Source organism: Callorhinchus milii, unplaced genomic scaffold, assembly GCF_018977255.1.
Source record: "Callorhinchus milii isolate IMCB2004 unplaced genomic scaffold, IMCB_Cmil_1.0 Scaffold9, whole genome shotgun sequence".
In the NCBI taxonomy this organism is placed as follows: domain Eukaryota; kingdom Metazoa; phylum Chordata; class Chondrichthyes; order Chimaeriformes; family Callorhinchidae; genus Callorhinchus; species Callorhinchus milii.
Genome location: NW_024704750.1, coordinates 12,420,015 through 12,437,588, shown reverse-complemented (window position 1 = coordinate 12,437,588; position 17,574 = coordinate 12,420,015). Strand labels below are relative to the sequence as shown.

Below are 17,574 nucleotides of genomic sequence, written 5' to 3'. Positions count from 1 at the left end.
CATTTTGCTCATTCGATTTGAACTCAAATCGTAAATGTTTGTTTCTGAAGGGAACGGTGGTAACGGGACGTACAATAAGATTAACATCTCACCAACCGAACAAAAAAAACACACCTCCCACCTGACATGTAATTTCACCGCCACGTGCAATGAAACCTGACACCTTTGTTGGATAGATTCTTTTTTTTTTGGGGGGCAAAAAAAATTCAATTCCGAGAATATTAGGCGCTCCGGGTCGGTATTAATTTTGCGCCATCTCAATGCATTCATGTCCAAAGGCGAAGGTTACACCCGTTTCCTTATTTGTTATTTGTGGAGAACTTGCATCAGCACAAGGAACAAGACAGATCGCTTCGAATCGAGAGGGGAAAATGCGCCCTGTAATGAAAACGCCACCCCTCCCCAGCCCCCCAACAAAAAAGAAAGTTGCTTCGACCATTCAATTCACGTCGTGCAATAATAAAAAAAAGAGATTGCATATCTGTTCCGTTCCGTTTAATCCACTGCAACGTTTTTCTGTTGCAGTGCAGAGCCTAAGACCATGAACACAAAAGATAGCAATGTGTGTAACGACACACAGGACAGCGGAATACTCAATAGGTTTCGAAACGACGGGAACAAAGAAATGCAGATAGTAAAACTGTGTTTCTAGCATTGGAAAAATGTCAACGCGGGTTTTTCTTGTTGGTACGTGGAGAGAGAGCCACGAACCCGTTGGAAATGATCGTTTTGCACCAATGCACGAAAAAGCCCGCGCGCCCTCTGGTTGCATCGAAACAAAAGTATGACTTATTTTAACGTTCGGAGTATATAAGGCAATTGCAATCGTCGCCTTTTCCTGTTTCATTTGTGCCAGAAGTTAATCGGGTACAAGATGAGCGCTCACCTGCAGTTCTCGCTGCATTGTTTTTTAGTTTCGTGGGGACCGGTTCTTTCACACTTCTTTGCAGTCACCATTGTATTTCTGAATGTGATGAAATATTCTCAAAAGAGCGACAGCGATCCAGCAATACACCCAATAAACCCTCTACTCACTTCCTCGTTGCAGAGCGAGTGGGGTAGAAGATGAGAAGTTGGTGACTTTCATCTAATAAAGCACAGCTTCGGTAAGTAACTCTGGTGCGTAATTCTCCTCCAAAGATGACCAGGATTGCACCGCACCGTTCCTTTAAATAACAAGACTCCACACGTGTTTATTTAATAGTTATTAGTCCCCATCTTCACAATCGTAATGATAGTGGCATCAAGTTTCAGAAACAAATTAATTCAATGTTGCAACTTGGACGTTTGGAAGTGTTTCGACACTCAACGCGGTTGTTGTATCTCTATCATTTGACAATATATCTCATCAAATATACAACAAATAATGATAAGAATGCACCATCCAATGGATAGACTCCAAAGCTGTTTTTTACATATAATATGATAGAATGCAATGGTTTCACTGAGATGTGGATTAATGGGTTGCACGGTGGACCACCCTGGATGTCATTTTGATGGTATCAGTTAAGAGATACATTCTTATCAGTATATACTTCATTTAAAAATTCAACTTATGAAGAACTGTGCATTATATTCACTTTTTTTTTTGCTTTCAATACTTTTGAAAACATTTTAATAGTTGAACAGTGTCAGCCTGGCTCAGTTGGTAACACTTTCACCTGTGAGTCAGAAAGTTGTGGGGTCGAGCACCATGTAGGGACTTTGAGCTCACAGTTAGTTCTGGGGTAGCATTGCATTGAATTGAATGGACAGCGGTAGAGATGCAATCATTAACCCTACGGTGCTTCAGTTACCAATCCTTAATGTAAATTCACTGTCACTCCTGGAGTCTACAGTTTTTCCAGGCCAGTACTCCTGATGATGTCAGAGCACTCAATAAACAAAGAAATCTGAGTCGTACACTGACATGGAGAAAACAACACAAAATTGTGGAGTTACACTTTCTAACTTTCTTCCTTTAGTAATCCTCATTTTTTTTTAAAAAAAAATAGGTCAAATAGTCAAACTCTTTCTATTTAAATGCTGCAGCACACACCGATTTGATGCAGTGCCTGAAATGGAGCAGTTCGGAGCTGGCAGAGAACTATATCACCAGCTATGAATTGCTCTCATCTGGGGATATGTCAAAGAAATCTCTGCCATGCACACCCAAGAGTATATGTGGAGCTCTGCGAATCAATACCCAATGCCGGTTAATTTTAAAAATTATTAAGTGTGGTCGACTCTCTAATAATGTTAAAAAGCTTAAGGATGGCATCAACGATGATCAGTAACTGTTAAATTTACAGTTTATGAATTTAAAGTCATCTTCCACATCGGTTGCAGTCAGCGAGGAGTTATTTTATAGATGATTCAAAGGGGAAGTGATACAAAACAACTTCCTAAGCACCTCAGAATTGGAATCTCCAAGCTAGAATTATACCACACTCTTTATGTTGATTTTGTGTAAAAAAAACACATTAAATGGAAATTGGGTAGCATAACGACAGTATAATAAATAGAAGAAACACATCAGTGATATGTAATAAACAGATTATCATGTAGCATGAATAAGGAAGATTTCATATCTTACAGGAGTTGCTCCCATAAGTATCTTAAGATTTTCCTTGAAATGAATTACCTCGATAGCTTGTTATTCGCTGTCTATTGCATTTATTCAATGGTTTTAAAAAGTAAATTTTAATAAAAATAACCAAAACTTTGACTTTAACATTTCACGCTGTTAGAATAAGGTGTTTTTCATATCATTTTATTAGAACTCAAATTGACAGTCATTAATATACTACATTTTGATATTTAGATAATATTTAGTGTGGCACATGCCTTCCAGATACAGTATCAACATGTTATTTACTCCATACTAATTGATGGAGGCAGCTAATTTATAATCCCTTACGGACAGTTTCGTGCCCTTTGAGATATATCAAGGTTATCTGATAGAGAAAGGGATGTGAATGGTTTTCATTCCATGAATGAAGTGGCAGAAATCTTGTACACAGCTGTTTGCTATCAAGTATTCCCTTTATAGCACAAGCTTTAATAAAATATAGATGCTGTTTTCTTGAATTCAAACCAACATTTCTTTAATATTTACAGTGAGGGCAACTTTCTGTAGAGAATGACATGATTAAGAGTCCATGCAACTAGAAAAGGTTATTCAGTGCACAAAACTCATTCTGCCGAGTAGATTAGCGCTGCAATACTAACATCTATAGAGAAGTAAAAAAAAATCATCAGACTTCTACAGAATGCTTTTCAAGCTTCCAGAAATGAACCCTTAGATTCCTCTTGTCTTGTTTATACTGTTGTAATACCAACTGACTGTATACTGTTATAATACCAACTCCCAAATCTGTTTATGCTCTGTTTGATTTAGACAACAACTATTAATCTTGTAATAAAAAATAATGTTCTTTATCAGCTGTACAATTATTTTGCATCCTTGATAAATACCACTTGTCAATTCTTAAGACAACCTCTGAGCCTTCCAAGATCCCTTTGAGTATCTGTTATTTCATATACAGATTTCGATACCATGCACAATTTTGTGTTATCAGACCACTTGATAATTGTGCTTTTGATCTTCCTCATGTAGGTTGTTGACTGAAAAGTAATAGTGTGATCCCTGAGGATTATCACCAGTCACTTTTGCCAGTTTGAATTATGTGCATTTATAATTATTCTCCACTCTACATTGATTGCCAAGCTCTTGGTGCACTTTACTGATACATCCTAATTCCATAAACTCTTCCCTTTCTAACAATCTATTTGTAGAATATTACAGCACAGAATGGTGCTAATAATCTATCAAATCTGTGCTGTTGTTTTTTTCCCCAAATTGCCAATCCAATCCCTGCTTGCTCTGCATTATCATTTAATGTTCCGCCACAAAATATATTTGAAAGTCAGAATGCAAAGTAGCAAGTGAAATTATCTCATCTATTAATTTGGTGAAAACCTAAAAAAAAAATCCATTAGTGATGTCAAAGAAATTAACCTAGAATTCCCAAGATCAGGCTTTTCATTCCAATTCTTCAAATATCTGCCTAATCCTAGATGAGAAATATAACACTTCTATGTAAACTTTCCTACTTACCTTTTACTTCCTTATTACATGGATTACACCCCTTGGTGACCTCCGGAGTGGATCCAATTTTAAAAGATTAAAGTATTAAAATTTGGTGTTCTCCAAAAATTCTAAATAAACTGAAATTGGAGCAAATGCCTGCAGTGAGGTTTTACAAATTAACCAGAGCAACAATGGAAATGTTAGTTAGCAGTTTAAATATGGCAATTTCTGTAATATTCTGTTCCTAAATTCCACTTGATCATCTTTTTGTTGAATTGCGTAAATAAGTAGATCTGTTGCAATGATTGTTTTTGTAGGGATTATGGATAATCTTTCATTTAAAACATTAGTTAATTTATCTGAACTTGAAATTCCAATACGCACGTAATATAGCACATTACGTTGGTTATACTTATTTGGAATTATGAACCTGGCCTCAACTACAACATTAAAAAATATTTAGAACAAAGATAAGCCTACTTCTCACACAAACCTGAATAAAATTTAATTACAACTCATTCTAAGTAATGCCTTAAATAAATCAACAGTTTCTAAATAGGTAATTTTACTTAATAATCAAATGTCTTCTCTACACATTCTTTCAATACCCAAATCATCTTGGTTATGGATCTGTAATGATCCCACAATTCCTTATGAAGAATCAATTCAAATAACCTCAAATAATCATCATAACCTAAACTATAACTAATCTTCCATTCAAGGCCTAATTTTTAATATAGCATTACAATTTCTCTCTATTCTCTATCTTTTTTCAATTTGTTGTTTTAAAATTTCCTTTATGAATGAATTTTTAATTTTAGCTGTAATTTCAATTACAGTTTTTCCTCCCAACTTTCCCAATTTTTTAATATAATTTAACATTATGCCAATCTGCTTACTTAATATACAGTCACTACACTTTTCTGTAATTCCTATGAAGTGCTTTGAGACATCCACCTAATGTTAAATGCAAGGATATTTATTGTGTTCATTTTTATTATTAATCTTATTAATCGTTTATTCTGCCTAGGTCCAGAAATCGTTCCTTTTCTATATCTTTATTAAATCTTTACTAATAGCTTCAAAAACATTTAATTTATCTTTGGTTATTTGTCTTCAGATTTAATCTTCTAGTAATCTTTCTTAATTACTCGCTGCAAGATTATTATGAAATTAAACATTCAAATTATGTACATAATGCTTTTTACTAATATAGAACAGTTAGTGCTGATTTACAGTAGTTATGTTCACTTAATGGGACTTCCAACTGTAGAATATCTCCACCTTTTTATGATGTCACAGCTGTGCCTCTAAGTGCTAAAAAGCAGTGTAAGAAATACTGTAATATATATGTTGATTAGGGTGAAGGAGAAAGGAACAGTGTCATCTCAAACACTGTTGATGTTTCACAACAATTATATCATTGAATATCTTATCTATGTTATTTTCTCCCTTAAACACAAAGTATGAAACTCTGCCTTAAATAAAAAAGACCACTGTTAATTTCTCTTCTTTAGAAAATATGTTACTGTTTCTTTGAAAACCAATAACTCAGTCCACTTTATTGTCTGATAAATTATTTTTATTTGCCAACTTTAATTTACCCATGCAATCTAACAGTTTAAGGCTTAATATTTCTACACCACTGGACAAGTTAACACAAAACAAGAAAGCATTGTATATCATATACACCAATGTTAGCATTTTCTTGTACATATGTACAGAAATTATACACACAGCCTAACCTTGCTATACCATATCTTTAAACCAACTTCTTTAGGGAAAAGCAGCTTTTTTAACAAAAGTATAAGAAATACAGCAAGGCACACATTGTTAAAACATTTCTTTCTTTTTCCCTTTTATAGAGCAAATAAGAAAATGACGGTACTGAACCAAATGAAATGCCTGTAATTTCAATATGCAGCAATTTTTTCAATTACTTTTTTTAAGTTTCAGTATTGCATAGATTTGATCTATGAATTCTATGTTGGTATTGTTTTAACTTTGCTTACATGTTTGTATCAATATATTATAATTGATACTCAATATGAACTTCAGATTTCTCTTTTAACTAATATGCTACTTGCCATATTTTAATAATTAAAGATAAATTGTTAAATAAAATCCAGGGCTCTGCTTGACAAATTAAGCACAGTTAACACAACTAGGCCAATGTCATTTGTTTGCATATGTGTGTGTGTGTGTGTGTGCACATGACAAACATTTTTTTAATTTCGAATTGACACATTGCCCCATTAATTTCCAAGTATTACTCTGATATACTCCAAATGCATTCATATGAAATGCCATTACAGAAATTGAAATAAAATTACACCTTGGTATCATTGTAAATGCAAATGCTATAATATTCCTTTAGATATCAAAAAATGCCTATTGCCACAAAAAGCAGGACATTTAATAAACTGTAGGTCAGAATGGAGGGGGTCCTTGGAGGTAGCTTAGGACAGGAGTCCATGAAGAAGAAAACAGCCGAACTTTGCTGCAATCTGATGGTATTACAAACAAGGGAGTAATAGCAACTGCCATACAAAGGATCAGCAGAAGCAACCAGATTACCACACCTGCATGAAAAACTCGCATTTGGAAAGAGCTGGACTTGGATATCAGTGAGGAAGAGGATGGTTGAATAAGATTAGAGGCTACCTTAGGAATAGGTAGACAAAAATGGAGCAAGGATACAGCCAGATTTCTGAAGGGAAAGAAATACAAATTCATGTTGTAGTCAGGGACAATACAGAATAACAAACCATTACTTTCTCAGCATTCTATATAGGTAATATTACAAATATTTTAAAAACATGATGGCATTATTTAGCAGAATTCTAGGATTACCAGTAAACAACTGCTTGAGCAATTTATAAGCCTGTGCCCAAAACATTATATTGAGAAAAGAAATATGATGGTAAAAGTGTGTGGAAAAATAAATTGCAATAGTATTGAATTATTGTTCAGGCTTTTACCAATTTGAATAATAACTTCACTAGGGAAGTTAGTAAACTGTCATGTGTGACCTTTCTTCCTGCTTTCATCCTCATCTGTGAGCTTCAATATGCATACAACACCCTCAGCTACATATGTCGATATGCAAACAACATTGATTGAAGCAAGCCCAATGATAATGGATACATAAAGCAGCAATCATTGGGCCCCAAATGATTACAAAAACCTGAAGTCATTAGAACTATTTATAATGTAAGTGACCTAAATGTAGCAACCCAATATATTTATTATAGACACTTTAAAATTAATTTCTTTCATATCCACTCTGTATATATTTATATGTTAAACTTCAGGTTTTTCCTATATCTGGCAGCAAGAAAGCAATAACATCTGGCCAGCCATAGGGTTTGATTTCCACAGTGAGGAGTCAGTCTGCGATAATTAAACCATGCAGCAAAGAGCAGGAGTTTGTGATGAGGATTATGAAGAAATGACTGTCAGAATACAGCCGAAGAGATTAACGCAAAGTGCATCTCTTCTACAGCTTCTAGGAGGCACTCCAGACATGCATTTATTCGCCTTCCAAATTAGGCAGAAATATCTGGATCTAGCTAGTTACCTTTGCCTTTGATCTTGCTTTGCTGCTACTGACCTCTACATTTATATAAAAAAATGTCATATAAAAGTAAAAGAAAAAGAAGAGCTGTAAGCAATGAATCCAGAAAGCAACAAAGTTATACAGGAAGTAATTTATAAAGATTACTCTATGTATTAAATATATTTTGGCTTAATTATGCCATGGGCAACTATTTATAAGGGAATGTGTGATATTTAAAAAGTCCATCACAAGAGAATTATATTTAAAAAAATCCAACTTAATATACAAGCAGAATATAGAATGAGCTGGATTTCCATTGTCCACTGGCAGTTTTGAAGGCAACAACAACTAAAGGCTTATTGTTTTACTGCAGCATACAAATTCATTCTTGTTTTTCAAGACAGCTTGTTGGAAAAGAGGAATTGGGAGTGCCGAGTTGCACATTCCTTTCTCAAAATCATATTATCTTCAAACTGCGGAATGCTAAGGCAGTTGCATCGAAGAAAAGCCAATCACCAAAAGAGAGTGATAACTTTTTACAGTACTAGTTATTTAATCATCCATTCTGCAAATTTGTATATTAACAATGTAGTCTTACCTTGGATAGATTATAAACCAATTATGCCACCTTGTAAATTGCCCCTTTTAGATCTGGCTTTTGCGATCATGGTGAAAAAACAGCGAAATTGGCTGTGTACAAAGAGACAATTTTTGTTTCCAAAGGGCATGATTCCTTAGAGAATGTCGAACTAATCTGACAAATGTGCAGGATTTTTTAATCAACTGAATATTCACAGTTTTAGAAAGAATGTTTGTTCAACTCACATCTATACCTTGGGCACAGATCTTGCAGCATGAGAGTCATGCAGAGATTCGCTATGATGGGAAGGACACACGGTAAGGTTGTCAGCAGTGGTTCTGCTGTTCTTAGCCTTCTTGGGTTTCTCCGTTATAAATTTTGAAGAGGTAGGAATCTGAAAATCAGAAAAGTTTATTACTATTTGTTACTCTGGTCCCACCAATGGCCAAATAACCAATGAAGCATAAACACAAACTTAATTTCAATAACACTTAGTTAAGCAATACAGCATCATAAAAGCCATCATAGTAAATCTTCTTTATACACATGACCAGTATTCTCTGACAGTATTCTTGAAATTTCTTCCTATCATAGCATTCACAGGGAATATCCATAATCTTTTTATTAAATACACAATACTGCTAATCCATTTTAAGTCTTTTAATAGACTACAAAATGTGAAGCATCTTAATCCATTAAATTCATCGAGAATTTTTGAGGTGATGTCATTGTTTTGTAAGTGTGAATTTTTACTCTTATCTGCACTTCATCAATATTAAGAGAGTAATTCTAGAAATGACCGGCTCTTAAGAGATGACATGAGAGAGACAGATAGGAACTCTCAAAAGTGCCATCTTAAATTTTTACAAAGGTTCATGCTATATCTATGCCTTTATATGAAATATGGGATTAAAATGCTAACTTCATTCAATCATTCATTCTGGTTGGACAAACAAAACATGCATGTGTTTTAAAGTAATACTTAACTACATTTAGAATAAATGACTTGCATTAGATCATCAGATATCAATATTATACCATTTCTTATTCTATTCAATCACAATTAAGAATAAATGCATTGTAAAAACAAATGACTCATTTGAGGCACTCTCCAATTTAAGCTTTGATGTGGTTCCAATTTTAAATAATTATCTTAATTCTATTGTTTCAATTTTAGTTATGGCAAAGACAGATGCACAATAGAGAATTAGAGTTTAGCAATTTCTAAATGGTGGATCCAATAGAATATATAACCTACCTCTTCTTGAGACAAGTTAAACCCGCGATCGTCATTATTCTCTTTCTTGTAAAGCTTGTCTTCCACTTTACATTCCGTTTCTTGGCAATTTTCATACTCAGGATATCCATGTTGTGGGAATTGGATTTTAGTGCTAATAAACAGATTGTCTCCAGATTTTTCAAAATGACTGTCATTTGGCTGTGTGTCCTTCACTAGATTACTTCTCATTTCATGAGGCTGTTTCACTGACTTACGATTTTCAGTTTCTTCAATATTTAATTGAGTATAGTTGGATTCAGGCATTTCAATTTTACATGTAGAAAAAATTGATTCATCCTCTGATGAACACTCTATATTGTCCATCTGATTTTTAAGCAGCAAAGGATTAATGTATGGAGTCTCGATATGGCACTCTAGAGATGGAGCAATACTGTCTTCAGATTTATGACCTACTTGACCAGTGATGCCTAAAAGTGTTTTTATATTATGACTAATTTTGTTTGTTTTAATTAGATTTCTTTCACACAATATCTTCTGATCATTTGGTGTTGCATGAATAACTTTTGGCACTATTACTTCCAGTCTGTCATTTGGCAGTGACAGTGGTTTCCTGTCAGGAAATGATATGGGTTTGGTCAAAGAATATGGAGCTCGATCTAAAAGTGCCTCTTTTTGAAGTGTAGAAATGAATACACATGGATCATCAGTACATTTTTCTTCAAAATCTTCATCGAGAAAGGCTTCTTCCTCAGCATTGTTATCTGGCCTGAACTCATCACTGAAATCCAAAGGAAGCGGAGTGGTGCTTTTCTCATCTATACAAGTGTTCACCTCACCACAGTCACTGTCATGTGATGAGATGGACAAATAAGAATAAAAGTCCCCTTTTCGTAGCTGCAAAGGTCGGTGAGAATGTTCTAACACTTTTTCCTTAATCTGAGCCACTGATGTTGGGCTGGTAATGTCAGAGTCATGCTGCGATATGTTTTTCAAGGCTGATGATGCCATATCAATTATCTCCATCACAAAATTGTGAACGGAACTGTCTTCTTCACCATCAATACCCTGAGGAATATCAGAATGGCAGATACAACTTGAACAAATATTGGTATCACCTTTGTTAGCTTCTTCCAACTGTTTATTTTCACATTTATGATGAGATGAGCACAACATAGCATCAGACTTTTCAGCTGAAACTTCACTGGTAATATTTTCATCACCATGGCAATTATACAGTAATTCTGCACTAGTGTCATCATGTTGGCATTTTCGCTTATTTTCACATGTTGGAGCTATTTTCCCATCTGATACATCAACATCATATTTTACAGGCTTTCCTGAGAAAATAATCTCATCATCAGAATCAAACCCAAAGGAAGGTAAAACTTGCTTCACACTCCCATTGTCTTCCAAACATGCATGACATTCATTCCTTTGTGGAGATTGTGTGGGAAACTGGGCTGGAATGTACGAGGTGGTAGAAATGTCTGTTTTTTGTTGCCCTGGACGACTAAAGAATTCAAATTTAGAGCATTTTGTATTGTGGGTCTTGCTAGTGTATTCCTCCTTTTCATTTTGCTGTCTTTTGCTGTCTAAAACTTTCAGTTCTTTCTTGCCCTTCAGTGGACATTTTGCCACATTGCCATTCTCTACATCATCACTTAAATTGTCAGTACAGAAATGTTTCACAGGGGCCATACTGGTTTGTTTAAAATGCCTCTCTCTCTGACAGAGTGAGGTGCTCTTTGCCTTTTCTTTACATTCTGGCAGCAACAATCCAGAACTGTTTAAAAATGGATAAAGACTCGAAATATGTTTAAGAGTGGATAACCCAGTACTACTTGACTCTTTCCTGCACTGAACTCTTTCACCTGGGTCCAATTTCTTCTTTTCCTTTGTGACAGAAAAGTTTGGTTTAAGCCAGTGATGAAATTCACTCCTCATATAGTTACCGTCTAAGATGTTATTACTTTCTTCAGTAATCTCATCATCTGTGGCAATGCTAGAGTCATCATCATCTTTGATGTGCAGTTCTTCTTCAGTTAGTGTAAGGGTCGAGCTGGAAAGCAAATCACTATCATCTTCTTCATCTGTACAAGCAGAAGTACAGGACACGTTGACAATCATACTTATATTGACATCAGCTTCGTCAGTCACTGAGTGATTGGTATGTTTTTTGAACAATGCATTGGAATCTGAAATTTCATTTTTATGAACAACTATGTCTTCAGAGCACAAAGAGAGCTCATCACTGCTGCTTAGTTCTGTCAGAGAAGCAGCAGAATCTTCATTGACAGATGATGCAGCATCAAGTGACAGCTGGCCAGTGAACGACATTTTTTGGGAGTTACTCTGCAGTGTGATGTCAGAAATACTGCGTTTCATTTTCGGACTTACTGGTGTTTGAATGTTTTCTAATCGTTTCAAAAGATCTAGTGTCCTCTTACTTAGCTCTCCTACGGAATCACTACCCATACTGATATCTCCTGACCCATGATGACTGAATAACTCTTCTGTGCCTTTGTATGGAATGGTCCAGCTCTCTAAGGAAGTACTGCGTTGAAGACATTCATTTTTATAGCTGCTGGGTCCAAGTTGGAATATATCACCAGCAATGGAGAACGATTCCACTGATGACCCCTGAGACAAAAATGTAAATTCTTTATCATTTGTAACATCTAGAGATACTCTGACATCAGGTACTTTACTATAATAGGTTTTAGGATTGCCTGCCGATACCGCTGGCGCACTCCTTTCTGGTTTGCTACAGTCTGGTTTAGATTCTGGAGCTGATAGTTTATTTTTACAAATATATTCAGCAGAATGTGGCTTGGAGGACATGCTGCCATCTGTAGCTTTTTCTTCAGGTGAGTGAGTTATAGTCATAGTTAACTCAAGCTCAGGGCCCTGCAGATAAGAATAGTCATAAAATGTAAATACATCATATTGTGCCTCTAGATCATTTGAAATACCCTTTGGAGTGATTTTATTAATATCAAGGGGCTGTAAATTTCCTTCATTATTCATAGACAGTGACTGAAGATTTTTTGTTGATTCAACTTCATTCTTTGTTCTTTGTTCTGTTGCTGAATTCGTTCCTTCCTTTTTTTCAACAGAACCCTGTCTTTTACAAATGCATGATCTAATCGGACAATCCTTATGTTTTAATTCTATTAGGGGGTGCAGTGGTTTAGTAGTAATGCGAATCTGAGATTGATCAACTTGATTTGGAAGAGAGGTTTCAGAGTTTGTTGCAGTTTCTGTATCACCCTCACTGACAATTCCACTCTCACTCTCAGAAGGCCCCTGCGATGTTGGTTTGTCTTCTTTTACTGGAGTCAAGCCCCCTAACAGATCTGGTAATGAGTCGGTGGATGAAAATGATGAATCTTTACTTGTACTCCTTACTAAACTGTTCGGATACTTTGAAGTGGGGAGCTCTGGGATATTTTTGAAGCATGTCATCCGATCTCTTCCATAGAACTGCACACTATGCAGATTGTAGGCTTGATAGAAGCGTGGACCTGAAGAGGAAGGAGCTTCACCAGGACTATACAGTGATTCACCAGGGCCACTGCTATATTGATCTAGCATAAATTCATCAGCAATACTTTCCAAAGGTTCAGGTGATAATTGTGGTGTGCTATTTTGTTCACGAGCAAGGTCCGGTATCTCATCTTGGATACCAATTAGGTTATTACTCATGTCAGTCTCATCCCATTCCAGCAAATCTTCACCAAAGACGTTTAAATCCATTGAACCCGGTTCAATGCAGCTTAACAAGATCTATAAAATATCAAAAATTCAGATTTAGAGTTGATGAAACTGTTGTATTCCTTTTCTATATGGAGTGGAGTCCTGCAGCTTAGCGGTTAGAGCACTCGCCTCTCAAGCAAGAGGACCTGTATTCGATTCTCGGGAAGGATGAAAACTTGGACAGGTTTTCTTACTCCCCAAGGCTCTGTTTACCTAGCAGTAAGCAGGAACCTGGTTGTTAATCGATTGGCAGATCACTTTTCCGGGGGTAATAATCCCTTCAAAACAATCAATAAATAAAAAATAACAACAATTTGGTCACTCAATCCACGACTGTTTGTTGGACACTGCTGGGCGCAATTGGCTGCCGCTTTTCACCCACAAAATACACAATCAATTCACTTATTCTGTGAAGCGCTTTGAGACGACTTGAAGATGTGATAAGATGCTATATCAAATGTAAGGATTATTATATCTGTTTATATCCACATCAGATTGATTAGGTAAATAACTTAGGAATGCCCATGCTTACAAGGCATACAAATGCTCTTGTGCTTCAAATCATATAAACATCTGATGTATTTGTGTACAATAATTATCATAGCCTCAAAGATTTATAAATTTATCATTATTATAATGATTTCTTGATTTTAATTTAAAAGAATTTAAAACACCGCAAATCTGTTTGTCATTCAGGTGTTTGTAAGATTATATGATATTGTAGGATATGATTAGTCAGATGCTGTTTGTCTGAAACATCAAAATGTATTCTTTCTTTCTCCTCCCTCACATTTCATAACTACATAGGCTGCTGACATTTACTATGTTTCCATAAGGAGAATTAACATCTTGGTGAGGTATGAAAAAGTACTTAGCACTTGTGGAACTATAACACAACAGGAGTCAATGCCCGGGGGTGGTGGGGGGACAGGACTGGAGGGAAAAGGAAAAACTATTAAAGGACCTATTAATAACAGAAACATTTAAATCCCAATACATTATATTCAAAAAGAATCAAACATCTCTGCAATCCTGACTGACTCACTTTAAGCATGATTAAAATGAAACTGGTTGGAAAAAAAGACAGTTGAATAAATTGAAAAGCAAAATAACATATTTTGTTACGCAATACAATATGTGTCTATAATAAAATAAGTTACCAAGTTAACATTCAGGATTAATATTAATACCAACTTATTTTCATTCTGGAAAATACAACAAAAATCTAGTCTTTCAGAAAGAATGGTTAGGGAAGTAGTTAAATGGTTTATTTGATTTTTCAGTTTATTCACAACAAAAAAGTCCACTCATAATGACCGTGTGATGGCTGTAAATCTAATATAATAGCGAATTTAACAATTGCTTAGGTATGTTCTACATCTACCTTAATGAATTTTTATTAGATTGAGTTTTATTATCTGCATGCTGATAAGGAAAACACTAATGACTAACTTAGTTTGTTACTGCATGATAAAAGGCACAACTGTTAGTTCAATCAATCAGTTTAATCAAATAAAACATTACTTTTTTTCTATAATGTTCCTGCTGACCTTGCATTCTGTGGGAAACAAGCAATAAATAATGTAACTACTACAGCTATTTACATAAGCAGTATGTTTTAAAGAGCAAAGGAAAAGATTGCAGTAAGAAAATATGAAAAATGATACTGTAATAATTGTTTTGCACACCTATATGTTCTACCAAATGTTAGAAGTTTGAAGTGTTTAGAAATTAATTGTTTAAACAGACCTACTGCAAAACAGATCAAAGCAGTGATATTATTTGGAATTGTGATTGTCTAAAAGTTATCATCAAGCATCCACATATTTGTCCTTTGAAAAATAGAAGTTAAATTGAAATGACTAAAATGACTTTAGATAGCAGCACCTTAGAAAATACTGTTGTCTCTAATTGTGGTAATAGGCTATTCAGCCTCGTCAAAATTTCCAATGGGTAAACTCAAGATCACAGATATGATTTCACATTGATGTGTCTGTACACAGGTGTTTTCAAACACAAAAAGGTAAACCTGGTCCTAAACTCATTTTGAATAAAATGTCTGAATATGCTGGTTACATCTTTTAAAGATGTCTGAACAAAAGATATGTGTGTTTCAAAAACGTATTTTTTATTTGTTTGTCAAAAAGACAGATGATAATGCAATTCGCAACAAAAACATTGTACTGCAAATAACTGTATTGATTGTCTGATGATACTGCTGGAAACTGTTCTGGCTCTTCTTCAGTAATGGTGAATGTTTTAATGTATGAAAAGAAAGACAATGGGGTCTGGTAACATGGACAAGTAGCAATGCCCTTGAAAAGACCCTTAAAGATATCCTCAGGGTCTGAAGAGAGCATAATGCTTGTTGGCATCTGACCCAATAGCCTACACAGAAACTAGTAAAACCACTGGAATGTGTTAAGCAGGTAGAAGGCCTTAATGACCCATCTGTTGGGAGGAATTGACAGGTTGTGCTGTACCACCAGGTTAATCATTCAGCAGCGGGTGTGGACGGTATAAATGAAATGCAAGTTCCCGAAAGCTGCTCTGAATGGAGAAGTGGGGTTTGGTGACATCTCAAAGCTCTTTTATGAGGTGAATCTCATAGAAATGAACCTGGTCTCATAGGAATAAAGGATTGGAAGACTTTTTTTAAGAATCATTGATAATTTCTACTTATTTCCATTTTAATTTATTTCTATTACTATTTATTTTAGAATTTATATTGAACATGTAAGCTTGCCATTTGAGTTTGATCTTTATAGCAGAACTAGAAGCCATGATTTTAAAAATAAGTCATATCTACAACTGGTTTCAATGAGTGAAAAATTGGCCAGGACTTCAGGTCCCGATTGCTATCCAGTGACCACTGCTGGACGGTCGATTGGTGTATGTGGTTATTAGGTGAGAAAAAGATTTGGCCCGGGTGCAATGCCTCCCCCCGCACATGTACACGCACACGCACATACTTTCCCCAACAGCTGCAAAGGTCATATATGAATAATTTTGGTGAGGGAAGGAAGGAAAACAAACCTTGGTTGTATTTGTTACATTCTGTTGTTATGCAGTGAATTATTACCTTTTCTTTCCCTAGTTGCCTTTGCAGTCTGTTCTGCCATTGCACTGCTTGCATGATAATCGCTTCCCATCTTCTTTCCAGGTTCACAATAATAAGTTGCATTGACTGACGATCAGCATCCAAACAGCAGGCATCTGTGTCATCAAGGAGACGTTGGCATAAACGCAGTACGGATATTATCCCACGCCGTCGTTGTTTAATTTCAGAGCACAGTGACTAAAGGCAAATAATTAAAATTAGTGACAATTAAAATCTTGTATAATTCAGTCCCTTATGCTTAAAACAATTTGGCATAATAAAAATGAACGCTTCTGAAAATACATGATGCCAACTCACCAAATAAAGAAGACAATTGTATTGGGCCTGTTGCAGGGTTAATCAAGCCAACAGAGGCATACTAATTTAATTGATAAATATTTTATTGCTCCAGCAAATGAATCAGAATGCGAGTATTTAAAGAGAGTTCTTTGAAAAGTTTCTCAACAACAACTTTATTCTGTTAAATCCAGAATAACTTATTTCTCAGAAATAAAAGAAAGACCGGCACTTATCATGATTGGCTAGTGATTCCATACGGGGAGAGAAATTATCTCTGCCAGTCTTTCTGCGAGTTTTAGAATGCTGTATTCAGCTGTCAACCGTTAAACAAAAATTCAAAGGCGTGCATTGTGTTTATTTCACTTGGTTGAATTGTAACTCGATTGGAGTAGTCAAATGATTATTGCTAATTGAATAAAAAAGTTTAATTGTTGCATTTCTTCCAAATATCCCTTAAAATGGATTCCTTGAAATTGCCACATTTTTGAGACAACTATAAGTATTTATTTCTCGAAACAAAAGACGCAGTCAATTTGTTCTTAGAAATAAAAGCTGCCTCATTGTAGTAAGGTAAACCTAGAGAAAAAAAATTATGCAGATACCTTTGAAAATCAAGTTACACTAGGTTTTGTAACAAAAATAATCTACAAGCACAATCATGATTGGATTGCAACGTTAAAGTGCAACACTTCAATCATCATTCAGTTAAGGTCACCGGACGAGAAATGAACTGAGTATCAGCACTGAGAGTGAAACAATCACCAAATTCAATGCACATGCACGATGTTTATGTAAAATAAAATTAATAGATTACACAATGTTTTATATGATAGGACTGAAGCAAGGAAGCTCAATCAGTGGTATGTATTTGGATTATTGGCTGCAGTGTGCAAAGAATTATCCTGGTAACTAACTCTCAATCCACATAAGCCAGCTGCAAAATGAAGGCTTACAAAACGATTACTTG

General features: G+C 35.2%; 1 protein-coding gene across 1 annotated transcript in view; it reads right to left on the bottom strand.

The window, feature by feature from the left end:
• Positions 1–5,636: 5,636 nt before the first annotated feature.
• akap6 (A kinase (PRKA) anchor protein 6) overlaps positions 5,637–17,574 on the bottom strand; it is a 113,694-nt gene continuing 101,756 nt past the window's right edge. Inside the window, exons 11-15 of the mRNA XM_007893379.2 lie at positions 16,290–16,505; positions 9,470–13,237; positions 8,465–8,605; positions 7,653–7,687; positions 5,637–6,782 (exon numbers count right to left, since the gene is read on the bottom strand). Coding sequence (XP_007891570.2) covers positions 6,503–6,782; positions 7,653–7,687; positions 8,465–8,605; positions 9,470–13,237; positions 16,290–16,505 — 4,440 coding nt within the window. The 3' untranslated portion in view covers positions 5,637–6,502. The remainder of the gene's footprint in view (positions 6,783–7,652; positions 7,688–8,464; positions 8,606–9,469; positions 13,238–16,289; positions 16,506–17,574) is intronic.